The following is a 14,808-nucleotide window of genomic DNA, read 5'->3' as shown; positions in this document are numbered from 1 at the left end:
GAAGAGAATTTCTTGGAATGTATGCGGGATAGTTATCTAAATCAACATGTAGAGGAACCAACGAGAGAGCAGGCTATTTTAGACTGGGTACTGAGTAATGAGGAAGGGTTAGTTAGCAATCTTGTTGTACGTGCCCCCTTGGGCAAGAGTGACCATAATATGGGTGAGTTCTTCATTAGGATGGAGAGTGACATTGTTAATTCAGAAACAATGGTTCTGAACTTAAAGAAAGGTAACTTTGAGGGTATGAGACGTGAATTGGCCAAGATTGACTGGCAATTAATTCTAAAAGGGTTGACGGTGAATATGCAATGGAAGACATTTAAAGACTGCATGGATGAACTACAAAAATTGTTCATCCCAGTTTGGCAAAAGAATAAATCAGGGAAGGTAGTACATCCGTGGATAACAAGGGAAATTAGGGATAGTATCAAAGCGAAGGATGATGCGTACAAATTAGCCAGAAAAAGCAGCATACCGGAGGACTGGGAGAAATTCAGAGACCAGCCGAGGAGGACAAAGGGCTTAATTAGGAAAGGAAAATAGATTATGAAAGAAAACTGGCAGGGAACATAAAAACTGACTGCAAAAGTTTTTTTATAGATATGTGAAAAGAAACAGATTAGTTAAAACAAATGTAGGTCCCTTGCAGTCAGAAACAGGTGAGTTGATCATGGGGAACAAGGATATGGCGGACCAATTGAATAACTACTTTGGTTCCGTCTTCACTAAGGAAGACATAAATAATTTGCCGGAAATAGCAGGGGACCGCGGATCAAAGGAGTTGGAGTAATTGAGCGAAATCCAGGTTAGCCGGGAAGTGGTGTTGGGTAAATTGAATGGATTAAAGGCCGATAAATCCCCAGGGCCAGATAGGCTGCATCCCAGAGAACTTAAGGAAGTAGCTCCAGAAATAGTGGATGCATTAGTAATAATCTTTCAAAACTCTTTAAATTCTGGAGTAGTTCCTGAGGATTGGCAGGTAGCAAACGTAACCCCACTTTTTAAGAAGGGAGGGAGAGAGAAAACGGGGAATTACAGACCAGTTAGTCTAACATCGGTAGTGGGGAAACTGCTAGAGTCAGTTATTAAAGATGGGATAGCAGCACATTTGGAAAGTGGTGAAATCATTGGACAAAGTCAGCATGGATTTACGAAAGGTAAATCGTGTCTGACGAATCTTATAGAATTTTTCGAGGATGTAACTAGTAGCGTGGATAGGGGAGAACCAGTGGATGTGGTGTATCTGGACTTCCAAAAGGCTTTTGACAAGGTCCCACATAAGAGATTAGTATACAAACTTAAAGCACACGGCATTGGGGGTTCAGTATTGATGTGGATAGAGAACTGGCTGGCAAACAGGAAGCAAAGAGTAGGAGTAAACGGGTCCTTTTCACAAAGGCAGGCAGTGACTAGTGGGGTACCGCAAGGCTCAGTGCTGGGACCCCAGCTATTTACAATATATATTAATGATCTGGATGAGGGAATTGAAGGCAATATCTCCAAGTTTGCTGATGACACTAAGCCGGGGAGCAGTGTTAGCTGTGAGGAGGATGCTAGGAGACTGCAAGGTTACTTGGATAGGCTGGGTGAGTGGGCAAATGTTTGGCAGATGCAGTATAATGTGGATAAATGTGAGGTTATCCATTTTGGTGGCAAAAACGGGAAAGCAGACTATTATCTAAATGGTGGCCGACTGGGAAAGGGGGAGATGCAGCGAGACCTGGGTGTCATGGTACACCAGTCATTGAAGGTAGGCATGCAGGTGCAGCAGGCAGTAAAGAAAGCAAATGGTATGTTAGCTTTCATTGCAAAAGGATTTGAGTATAGGAGCAGGGAGGTTCTACTGCAGTTGTACAGGGTCTTGGTGAGACCACACCTGGAGTATTGCGTACAGTTTTGGTCTCCAAATCTGAGGAAGGACATTATTGCCATAGAGGGAGTGCAGAGAAGGTTCACCAGACTGATTCCTGGGTTGTCAGGACTGTCTTATGAAGAAAGACTGGATAGACTTGCTTTATATTCTCTAGAATTTAGGAGATTGAGAGGGGATCTTATAGAAACTTACAAAATTCTTAAGGGGTTGGACAGGCTAGATGCAGGAAGATTGTTCCCGATGTTGGGGAAGTCCAGAACAAGGGGTCACAGCTTAAGGATAAGGGGGAAATCCTTTAAAACTGAGATGAGAAGAACTTTTTTCACACAGAGAGTGGTGAATCTCTGGAACTCTCTGCCACAGAGGGTAGTTGAGGCCAGTTCATTGGCTATATTTAAGAGGGAGTTAGATGTGGCCCTTGGGGCTAAGGGGATCAGAGGGTATGGAGAGAAGGCAGGTACGGGATACTGAGTTGGATGATCAGCCATGATCATATTGAATGGCGGTGCAGGCTCGAAGGGCCGAATGGCCTACTCCTGCACCTAATTTCTATGTTTCTATTCCCGTCTCCCTGCAATGTGTAGTCCTGGCAGGAAATTCAGGATGGAGCTGTCTTCTTTATCACTGTTGCTTCGCCGCCACCGCCTCCTCGCGAGTGCGGGGCCGAGATCCTGCCTAGTTTTTTAACGTTCTGAAATGAAATAACTTTCAATACTGAATCAGATTATACTTACTGTATGAGATGCTGTCCAGCTCCTCTATTTGATACTTAAAACAGACTTTCATTCACGGTTGGCTCAAGATTCAGATTCAATTTTAATTGTCATTGTCAGTGTACAGTACAGAGACAACGAAATGCATCAAGAGTAACTCGGGAGAGGAACTTGGTAACAGGGGGCAGGGAGAGAAAAGGAAAGAAATCTGAGCCAGACTACAATCCAAGACTCCACAAACTCCACCAATTTTTCTCTAGAAGAGCTCCATACCTGAAACTCCTTTGGTGTAATCAGGATCTGCATTTCTTTAGTTTTGATACTAGCTGCCTCCTCTAATATGAGTTAGAAGAACTTTTTTCACGCAGTGGTGAATCTCTGGAACTCTCTGCCACATTAGTTGAGGCCAGTTTCCTTGTATCACCATTAGATGTGACCAAAGATCAGGGGGTAGGAGGAGCTCAGGTACGGGATCTAATGATCAGCTTTGATCATATTGATTGGTGCACTCGAAGGGCCGAATGACCCACCTAATTTCTATGTTTCTATGTTTCTATAGCTTTGATTTTGACTCTACCATTGATGGTTAGTATACATTCCTAGTTGCGTTGCAATGGGATATTTACCCTGCAACGTGTTGTTGACATGTTTACCCATTCTTGCAGCAGGCCGCGTGGTTTGTTGGAGCAGTGCTGCCGCACAAGCCGAACAAGCCGCCTCCCCTCCTCCAGCCCGTCCCACGCCGGACTCCGGTGGCATGTGCGGTTGGGCGGCGGTTGGCCAGCGGGCGGCGACGCAGTGACGTAGCGGGCGCGCGGAGTAGCCGGGCGTTTTGTTTCGGCGGAGCGCGAGGAGCTGTCAGCGGGAACGGTCGCGTCGGCGCGTGGCCGAGGCAGCGGCGGCGGCGGCGGCGGAGGAGAAGAAGCGGAGCCGGCGGCTGCAGCCGATCCCACTCCCGACCCGAGCCCGCCTCCCACCCCCACTCGAGTCTCCCTTCTCGAGTCGCCGGCATGGTAGCCGGCAGCCGCTGCTCCGCTTTGGCTTCGGGGGCACCTGTCCCGCTGTGCCCGCAGGCATCTTCTCCTCCTCCTCCTCCACCACCACCACCACCAGGCGTGACAGCGGCCGCCTGAGACCTTCCTCCCTAGCAGCAGAAGACCTCTCTCTGTGCGTTCATTTCGGAGGAGCCGGCGGCGGTCGGTAGGCCGGCGCCGGGGCCAAGTCACGGGTAACCGCCCCCCACCCCCAACCGCCGTCACACTTCTTCACCGTCCGCCGCTGACGGCAAACCATGATGAAGACCGAGGCTTCGGCAGAGAGATCGAGTCTCCGCAGCTCCTCTCCGCACCGCAACGCGTACAGGACCGACTTCCAGGCGCTCAAAACCACCTTCAGTAAAACTGGCAGCGACGGAGGGACCGGGACAACGGCAGCCGGGGGCGACTCCAAGGCTAGGGAAGTGTCCCAGAAACCGCCGTCGTCGCAGCAACAGCAGCAGCTGCTGCTGCGGGGAAGGAAGTATGGCTCCAATGTTAACCGGATCAAGAATATGCTGTTCCTGCAGATGGGCATGGAGTCTGGCGAGGAGAGCGCGGTTGCTGTCCGCGTCCGCGGCGGCAGAGGGGCTCCCTCGTCCCCGCACCGCAGGCTACGAGCCCGCGATGTTGCGCAGGTGGCATCCAGCGCTCGGGTCAAGCTGCCGGCTGCTGTGTCCGACCGGACTAGTCGTACGGACTCTCGGAGAGAAGGCCCGCCCAGCGGCTCCAAATTTTCCGAGACCCGTAAGCTCTTCGAGCAGAGCGCCCGTGACTCGGCGGCTGCCCCGCAACCAGGCTCGCCCAAGAGGGAGAGGAAATGTCTCCAGGACCAACCGCTGGATGAACTGCAAGAGGTCCAGAACCTATGCTGGGATAAAGGAAGCGCCGATTCATTGGACAGCACCTGCCCCAGAACAGAGACTTCGTCGTCTGCTGCCCCACTTTCTGCTGCTTCTCAGAACACCGAGCTACCAGCCTTGACAACTGGCAAAAGCTTTCCGGCTGGACACAATGCATGTGTTCCAAATGCTTCGTCTAAAACACTTGAACTGCAAGAGCAGGGAAAGCAACAGCCGGCTGCTTCCAAAATTCCTTCTGTTCAGGGCCAGCTTGGAATTCATTTTGCAAACCAGGATGGTGGTACATGTTCGCCTCGGAAAGGTGAAAAGAATCACATTTCGAGCCAACAAGCTTCTCCTTCAGAGACTGCAAAATCCACTACCCTTTGCCAAAGCAGCGCAGTGAAAGCAAAGCAAATTAAATCTGGGATTAATGAATGTACGGATAATCGCAACGGAGGATCTACTGGAGATTTGGGGAAGCACTTAAATACTGGTGCGAGTGTGAATCATCCTAATGTTGCCGACCCTCCGAAAAACGATGCAGTTGCTGCCGAAATATCGATGGGTACGCGAGGTTCAACAGCGGGTGAACATTTCTCAGAGGAAAGTCCAGCTGACCACCCTGGGTCTTCGGTCGTCAGTCGATCAACTGACAAAGGCGACAAAAATGAATGTTCCGGAACTGAACCTTTTGTTCAACATGCGGAAAATGAAGGCGGCGGTGTGGAATCCGGCGATGACACTGGTTGGGACCAAACTTATGAGGACTCGGAGGAACAATTGGATAGCGATGAAAATAATTACGAACCCGTTTTGGAACGTACAGAAGTAACAGGATTGTCCGATGAAGATAATGTTCCAGCCAAGAGGAAAATTAAGTTCAGCACGGATCCCATAAAAGTAAGTGAATCATTAACCTATGTATTGTGATGACTAAACCCGTTATGGATATTTTGACGAATTAAACCGAAACGTGTATAAGCAATTAGCAGTGTGGTTAACAAATGTATTCTTTATATTATCTTTGAGCTCAAAATGTTAACCATATCTATGGATTTAGAAGGTATTATGTTTCATTTGTGCGCAGCTGCAAGGTGATTTGACGTAAAGAAAGATTAATCAACAATTTGGATTATTTAATTGAGACGTGAAATAATTTTGGTCTTTTTCTCAAGCACCAATTTTTTCTTGCCAATTGATCTAGATTGAAACTGTGTTACATTGATAATGTTCAAAAATGTAATCGAGGCACAAGATAACTGGTGAGTTAAGGGGATCCAAACATGTAGCCCTTTCGGGGGAAATGCAGTCCTTCAATCAGGATCGTAATTTGCAGAAAATTGAATAAAGTTGGTTTTAGCTTTTGTGAGACATTTCCTGAACACTCAAAGTGCTGGAATAACTCAGCAAGCCAGGCAGCATCTGTGGAGAACATATGTCCATGTATTTCTGGATATTTGGACGTTTTGGGTTGGGACCCTTCTTCAGACTGATTACGGGGGTGGGAAGGAGAAGAAAGCTGAAGGAGTGAAGGGGCAGGGCAAAGTCTGGCAAATTAATAGGTGGCTATAGGTTCTCCCCCCCCCCCCCCCCCCCCCACCCACACACACACACACACAATCAGTGTGAAGAAAGGCCTTGCCCGAAACATCATTCATCCATGTTTTCCAATGATGCTGCCTGGTAACTCATAACTGTCTGTAGTTACTCTGGCACTTTTTTTTTTCATACACCACCTGCAGTTCTTTGTTTCTACATTTCATGAAGTTTCACTGAATATATTCATTTGATGAACACAACTATCTCACCTGCAAATACATATGCATGGATATATCTTCATTACAATCTTTCTATTGCTACTGAGGGAGTGCTGCGTAGGTTCACCACGTTAATTCCCGGGATGGCAGGGCTGACATATGATGAAAGAATAGGTTGACTGGGCTTATATTCGCTGGAATATAGAAGGATGAGCGGAATTCTTATAGAAACATATAACATTCTTAAGGGATTGGACAGGCTAAATGCAGGAAAATTGTTCCCAATGTTGGGGGATCCCAGAACCAAGGGTCACAGTTTAAGAATAAGGGGTAGGCCATTCAGGACTGAGATGACAAAACACTTTTTCACCTAGAGAGTTGTGACTCTGTGGACTTCTCTGCCACATTAGGCAGTGGAGGCCAATTCATTGGATGTATTCAAGAGAGAGTTAGATGTAGCTCTTGGGGCTAATGGAATCAAGATATATGGGGGAAAAAGCAGCAACAGGGTACTGATTCTGGATGATCAGCCATGATCATATTGAATGGCGGTGCTGGTGAAGGGCCAAATGACCTACTCCTGCACCTACTTTCTATGTTTCAAGGATATCTAAATTTACAACAAGATCTAAATCAGTTGGGAAGGACAAAGGAATGGCAAATGGAATTTAATTTTGACGTGTGAGATGTTGCACTTTCCTGTGCCGAATCAGGGTAAGTCTTCTATGGTAAATGGTAGAGCTGTGGGGAGAGTTGCAGTACAGAGAGATCTTAAGTACAGGTGTATAGCTGCCGAAAAGTGGTCAGTCGGGTGGACAGTGTGGTGAAGAAGGTCCACCCGGGGGGGGGGGGGAGACACGGGATGGGTGGATACATGTGAGGGAGGGGGGTGATTGGCAATTGGGAGGCGATAGTGAAAAGGGCTAGAGGTGAAAAAGGAGACAAACAGGTGTCAATTACGGTTCTCTCAGCACACCAACCTTAATTCATCTCCCCCTCTGTATGCTGATCTCCCATTCCTGGGCCCCATATTTCACTACCACTGGCTTTATATTACACTACTACTCTTCTATCAATATTTGACACCCGTTTATTTCATTTTCAGTTAACTAATTCTGTCAACAATCTAATATATTTACTCCCAAAACCTTGTATATTCTCGTTTATATTTTGGTTGTAGATAACTAGAATCTGAGCACATAAATTAGTTTTGGCAAATTATACAGACAATCATTTGCTGCTTTTTATTTTAATTTGTATTGGTTTTACTCTTGTTCTTGCTGTTGTTTGTTATCTTGTTCTTGCAAGTTCAAAAATTACTTTTACATCATTACATGGAATGAGGGGAATGAAGTGAATGAGATTTTGCAGGGTGCTTGGTTGAGCAAATTAGTGGCACCTGCATTTTGAAATCTTACTCTTGGTGAGCTCCTTTGTAAGCATTTTGTTGGTTATTTTTCACAGTCTGTTTTGCACAACTGTGCGCAGCATTTTGTGAACAATAAAGGTATGGTAGTTGTTAATTCTTAAAGAAAAAAGTAGAAAACAATATCAACACAATTTAAAGTTACACACACCTTTAAATGTGGCGGCCATATAGTATTTAGTTATTATCACAAAATTAAATGGAATATTTTATACTGTTCACTATAAAACTGGTTTACTGGGAGCTACAATTGCCAATGTTGTTTAGGACTTTGGTAATGAACAGTTGGAGATAGATTGGTTTCTCATATGCTTTAGATTTCAAGCTAAAAATTCAATGTTTGTAACCAGAGGGGCAAAGATGAATACATTCTGCAGTATTGAGGGTGAGATTCGAATCACTATTTTTTCCTTTTCTGCGCTATAAGCATTCATAAATGACCATTGTTACTAGTTTTTACCACCATTTATGCTTATTGGTTTTAAGACAAGGGGCAGAGCAAGTTTCAGAGACACCACCACAGTCTCATCTGTGAAGTTCATTATATCTCAGCATTTTGCATCTGCACACTAGGACGCACAAGTTATAGAAGTATTGAAGACCGGATTCAGCACATCTGTCTTCCAAATTTGTTACTGGAATCACAAGAAAGTGTAGGTGTGGTTGTGGATTGTACTGGGCTGTACCAGTTGCGGATTGTACCAGATGAGTGCTCTGCAACTTTACACCGATCATGGCTGAAATACAAGCAAAAACACCATTCACTTAAATTATGTTGCTGGTATTCATTAAAAAATCTAAGATGATTATGTTGCTTGCTTATTTTGTCGCTTCATATTTGTGTACATACATATGAATCAGGATCAGGAATTGGCCTCTTATCCCCACAAACTTGTTCTATAATTCATAAAGGTCATACCTGTTTAGCTTGTAATATTAACCCTTCCAGCCTATCCCAATGACCTGCTTTATCAAGAATAGATCTGTCCTTGGTTTATTGATTTGTAAATTGTAGATCCGCTGACAATGGGATCGTTGTTTGCATCCGACCTGCCAAGCTCCCTCACTATCTTGTGGTTTCTCCAGGTCCACTCACTCTCCTCAACTGAAGCAGATATAAGTCTAAGGTATACAAAAATGCTGGAGAAACTCAGCGGGTGCAGCAGCATCTATGGAGCGAACAAGGTAGGTAACGTTTCGGGCCGAAACCCTTCTTCAGTCTGATTCGTTACGGCCCGAAACGTTACCTATCTCCTTCGCTCCATAGATGCTGCTGCACCCGCTGAGTTTCTCCAGCATTTTTGTGTACCTTCGATTTTCCATCATCTGGAGTTCCTTCTTGAACACAGATATAAGCCTAGCCTGCCCAATCTCTTTTCTCCTAAAACAACTTAACATTTAGCATATTAGTACTGTAAACATTCTGAACTACCCTGTACTAAACAAATTAATGCCTTTCCTTAAATTTGGAAATAAATTGCCCATTCTGCATGCATGTTTAATTATCAATAAATTAATTTATTTTTAACTCAAATATTTTAAAGTGGAATATTTTCTTGCTAATTTATTTGAACTGTTTTTAAATTTTATCTGAATATCTTTATAGGATGTTTTTGTCACTTGAAATGTCCACAAAATCAATGCATTCAGCACAGCTCATCCTAAGTGTGCCATATCAGTTAAGAGCAGCTGGAGGGTTAGTGCAGGGGCTGAGCATAGGTCGTGGGAGGCTCAAGAACAGAATAAAGGCTTGTTGTATTGAAACAATACGTGGGTGATGATGTATTAAAGATATTGGTTGCATAAAAATATTCTTGTCATGTCTAAATCAAATTTTCCCAATCTTGTTTGCGGAGGCAAATATAAATTCTTTCAATTGCACGTGTAGTGGAAGTTATTTAATAATTATTTGCATTTTCTTGAAATTAATTAATTCAAGGTAAAATAATGAATAATGTGTACAGAATTGCTTGTTTCTAGATTCAATTAGTATTTCAGGAAACAATAGCTTAATTTTAGGTGCTCTTTTTCAAGTGTGATACAGACATGTTGAATTTCAACGGGCAATGGATTAATGGTTTTGAAAGTTTTCACCCATCTCTTTAGTTCTTGGCCCTGGAGACTCTGTGGTTTTTGGACTAAAGCTCATGGACACATTTCTTGTTAGAAGTGTTGATCCAGGTTCAACATTTCTAATGTTATTGTTTTAATATTTTGAAACATGAATAATGGGCATTGACGTTCAAAGCCTCTCGTTTTAAAACTAGACCATTTTAGTTTACAGGCAAAGTAGACACCTTAAAAGAATAGTCAAGAGTGTTTAATTGTCATGTGAACTGACACCGAAACAATGAAATTCTTATTTGCAGCAATTTAAAGGGCCGGTGAAATCAATATACAGATAATATATAAGTTTAAAACATTCAATGATTAATAACCAATACCAAAATTCAAAAGTCCTTTGTAGAACCAAAGACAGTCTGTAGAAATTCATATTTGCTGAGATGCTTATGTAGTGTTCAAGAGCACTCTGTCATAGATATATGGAGAGGGATAATATTTGACTGTTGGAGTTGTCTTTTTATCTTTTGGTGATTGCTTGCATAACAGCTGTATGCCAGTAAGTTTTAGCGTGGGTCACTGTTCAATCTAGGACTCTGTACTCATTCATGGAGTGTACAAATACAATAATTTCTGACGATAGTATCTGCTTTCTGTCAGTTGCAATGAAGCCTCTTAATGTTTAGCCTCTGAGAGCACAGTTACATTGTAGCTTAAGATCAGATCACTTAAGATATATTTTCATTATGGTGATGGCCCGTTGCTTTGCCAATGTTGAGAGATGTCTTGTGTATGTGGAAGATGTATTGTGAATAATGTAAATGTACATAAAACAAAAATAGTGAAATAATTTGGAATTTATGATTAACAATTTGGCCACTTGGTTTCAAAGAATTTCCCAATAAAAAAATACTTTGTGGATTTGAGCTAGAATTTTCTGGATTATTTTCCAATTTTTTGGATTGCACAGATAGTTACATAATCTCTTCATTTTCATAGCCTTGATTTGATAATTGCTGCTGCAGTGTATATATAATTAGAATTCATAACATGAAAGAATTGGCACCATTCTATGATTACTTGATAAACCATCAACACAATTGTCCTTGATTGAATTGTTTCAGCTTTATGCTATTGTAGTAACCTTCTATTCTAAATTAAATGTTCATGGTTTGTAAAAGTAATTGCTATTTATTTTCCTGCATGCAGTTTAAACCCTTGAATCAGTCTTTTTATTGAGTGCAAAAATATGCACTTCATCATCTAAATATTTCTTGAACACATTTTGTTGAAAGTTCAGTTCACTAATTCAAATAGAGACTGCAATCTGAGAAAGTTAAGGGCCTGTCCCACATACGTGTCCTTGTCATGCAATTTACGCAAACCTCGCGGTCGCGTTGAGCCGCGATGGTCCCGCGAATATTCGGCGCAATTACATGCATACGCACAGCCGTCTGGAGCGCGTGACATCATTTGAAGATGGACACAAAGCTGGAGTAACTCAGCGGGACTGGCAGCATCTCTGGAGAGAAGCAATGGGTGATGTTTCGTGTCGAGACTCTTCTTCAGTCTGAAAAGAAGGGTCTTGACCCGAAACGTCACCCATTGCTTCTCTCCAGAGATGCTGCCGGTCCCGCTGAGTTACTCTTGCATTTTGTGTCTATCTTCAATTTTCTTGGCCCCGCTCTGGGAGTTGAAGTGGGGGCAGATCCAGACCGTAACGGCCATGAGCTCCAGGCCGAGCTCGGCGATCATTTGCCTGCTTCTGCTGCTGTTGAAGGTGAGACGTTGTGTTGCGCCAGGGTCTTGTGCTTGTCTCACTTTGGCCACCAGTTCCACGACAGGCCGTTGGCGAGTGAAGATTTTGTTTACTACAAAATTGTCGGAGCCCCGCGCGATGTCGTGCACTACTACAAACCTCTCCGCATTTCTAAGTGAGACCGGCCCCGCGCAGTCATACGATGCCCATGCGCCTCAACGCGACCATAAGGTCGCGTAATTTGTGTGCCAAGGACACGTAAGTGGGACAGGCCCTTTAGTTTCCACTCAAAGACTTTTCAGAACTGGGAAATAGAAAGCAATTTTTCCAACTTGGCAAACTCTTTGATTTGAAAAGTTAATTGTTTCTCATCTCAGTACCTAATCTGCTGAATGTTTTCAGCATTTTCTGTTTATGATTCAAGTTTCCAACATCTGCGGTTGCCATTTGATTCACTTGATTCCATTGGGTATGACTTTGTCAAGAGTGGATTACCAGCATTGCTTGGGGTCAACCTATCTTGTGTTTTGAATGACACAGCTGACAGATTTGGTGTGTGACATATCGTGAGCGAATAAATATGAAAGATAAATCTACTTGACCATGTCCTTGCATTTGCCACGGGTACATTTATCGATGAAAGTACTAGCAGGAATGACAACTGCAATCATCGACAAAAAAATACTGCTTAACTCCCTTCTGTGTTATGTGGAACTGCAGTCACATTAAATAGACTGAATAGAACTGGCTGTCCATATAATTTTGAGGATCATCACAGGCAAGAATATACACTGCTGCAATCAATTCCTCGAACCATTGAACAGTTCAATGATTGAAGGATATGCTGTGAGCAACATAACATACACCTCAAAATGAGGCCTCAAACTGTTGAAGCTCTAGCACAGGGGAGTATGCATGCTCAACAGTAAAAAAAAAAACAACAGCATGCAATAGAGAACCAGACAATCCCAGGATGATTTCTAAGGTCTGCATTCCAGCTGCAATTTGATGTGAGAATAACTTAAAGGGATGTAAGAGGCAACCAAGGATATCCCAACATGCCAGTTTTTCAGCCAATTTGATTTAATCCACATGGCATTAGGAAATTCTGAAATCACAAGAAACCTCCAACATCTGACACAAGATAAATCCTAATTGTGGTCCTGAAGACATACTTCCGAAACTGCTGCACATGTAACCACGGTATCCCAGTACAGTTACGCCATTGGCATCCACCTGAGATCCTGGAAAATTGGGTAGATATGTCCTGTTCACAAAAGACAGGCAAATCCAATTCAACCAATTTCTACTAATCAACCTACTTTTAATCAGAAAAGTTATGGAAATGTTAACAATGTGATCAGGTGGCTATTTCCTTCCCAACATTCTGTTCACCCATGCGCAATGTGGGTTTCACCAGGATTACTTGACAATTGATTTCTTCACAGGCTTAGTCCAAGAGCAGGATCTTGAAGATGATGTGATTAACTGTCCTTGATTTGAATTCACCTTTTGATGGTGCATATCAAAGAGCTTGGTCGAAACACAAGTCTGTGGGCATCAAGAAGAAAACTCTTCCAGAAATGAAGTTATAATTTGTAGAAAGGACATTGATTGTGATTGTTGGTCAGTCATCGCAGATCTAGCCAGCGTTTTTGATTAACCATACTTCAAATACTTCATCATTGTTTTTCCTTCTATAAAGTGTGGATATTCACGTTGCACACTTTGTAAACCCTCATTTTAATGGATCCCTTTATAAAGGATATTGGTAAGAGCGGACGGACCTCCCGATGGCTGCTAATGCCGCCTCATCGGCCACTCGCAACGCTGGCTCCTCCCACACCTGCTCATGTCACCTCTAGGCCAGGTCTACTACTGCCGCTGCTGACACACACACACTAGCTTCCTCTGCTGCGTCTGAGCTGTGCCTCCCCCTGCCACTGTCACCGCCGACCCTTACCTGCACTCCTGCTGGCCGCGACCATTTACTCCACTGATCCTCACCTCGCCCCCGGCAGGCCTGGGCCATTAACTCACCTGTATTCCAGGCCTTTTCCAGACAAAGAGTCTGAAGAAGGGTCTTGGGCCGAAAAGTCACCTATCCATGTTCGCCAGAGATGCTGCCTGACCTGAGTTACTCCAGCACTTTGTATCCTTCTGTGTATTAACCAGCAACTGCAGTTGTTTGATTTTGCTACATATACAATGATAATAATTTACTTGGTTATAGTGCACAATCGGCAATAACGGACACCATTCCTCTATAACGAAGGTCACTGTATTCAATTTAATTTGTAGCTTTTGAGGTGAAGTGGTTCTCGCCTACTTGTTGTAGATAACATTCAGGAATGGATGGAAAGGTGACATTTGTATCTTCAAATTGCCAAGTTGGGTAATGACCTGCTCTATGGAGAGAGTGTGTAATCTATCTTTGATATATAACGCATTACAATTGCCATAACACCATTAAACATCCTTGGAGTTGTCATTGACATGGAAATTAATTGGACTAACCATTTAAGAAAAAAATTAAAAGTGCTGGAGTAACTTGGAGGGTCATGTAGCATCTTGGACGACATGAAAGATAATATTTCGGGTCAGGACTCCTTTAATTATGGTTGCAAAAGTAAGGCATAAGTTGGATATCTTTTGGAAAGTAATTCTCCTTCTGACACCCAAAACCTTTCCGATCTTTGAGGAAACATCGCACTCTTGTGGAGTGAAAGCGTGGCCAGGTTCATGTGAGTCTATGATATTGGTTGTCTTTTTGTGGGTTGGGGAGGGGTTGGGTTAGTATCATGTTATTGATCGATGTTGAGGTAGGATTGTGGTTAGTGTGCACTCTTCAAGAGACTGATGGGAAGAACTGTTCGTGATCCTGGAGAACACAGTCTTCTGGCTCCTGTACCACCTTTGCGATGGTTGTAGCATGAGAGTGTGGCCGGGGTCGTGTGGGTCTTTGATATTACCTTCCTTTTTGAGGCGGCGTCTCCTGTAGATCCCTTAGAAGGTTGGGAGGTTACTATTCCATGATGCATCGGGCAGTGTACACCAAATTCTGCAGTCATCTTCGTTCCTGGGTATATGAGTTACTGAACTAGATTGTAATGCAGCCAGCCAGTGTCCTCTCTGAAATACACTTAAAATGTTTGATAAATTGGTGATTATACATTATCATCAATCTTCAAAGGAAGAGTTGTTGATAAGCTTCCTTGGTGATTGCATGAATGTGCTGGGCCCAGGACAGATCTTCTGAGATGAGCATACCCAGGAACTTGAAGCTAAAATCAAGTTCATGGATCTTTGGCTTTCACTTCCTGAAACCAATCTCAAA

General features: G+C 43.5%; 1 protein-coding gene across 5 annotated transcripts in view; it reads left to right on the top strand.

The window, feature by feature from the left end:
- Positions 1–3,421: 3,421 nt before the first annotated feature.
- The window catches only part of ppp1r9a (protein phosphatase 1, regulatory subunit 9A), a 116,902-nt gene continuing 105,515 nt past the window's right edge, over positions 3,422–14,808 (top strand). For 2 of the 5 annotated variants that reach the window (XM_055662577.1, XM_055662542.1), the window contains exon 1: positions 3,423–5,368. In XM_055662577.1, the coding sequence (XP_055518552.1) occupies positions 3,881–5,368 (1,488 nt within the window). In that variant the 5' untranslated portion in view covers positions 3,423–3,880. Of the gene's footprint in view, positions 5,369–14,808 lie in introns of all 5 variants that reach the window. The other 3 variants (XM_055662550.1, XM_055662558.1, XM_055662567.1) reach the window with 2 other exon arrangements.

Source organism: Leucoraja erinacea, chromosome 2 (genome assembly GCF_028641065.1).
Source record: "Leucoraja erinacea ecotype New England chromosome 2, Leri_hhj_1, whole genome shotgun sequence".
NCBI classification, from domain to species: domain Eukaryota; kingdom Metazoa; phylum Chordata; class Chondrichthyes; order Rajiformes; family Rajidae; genus Leucoraja; species Leucoraja erinaceus.
The sequence above is the reverse complement of the archived record's forward strand: the minus strand, read 5'-3'. Positions and strand labels throughout refer to the sequence as shown.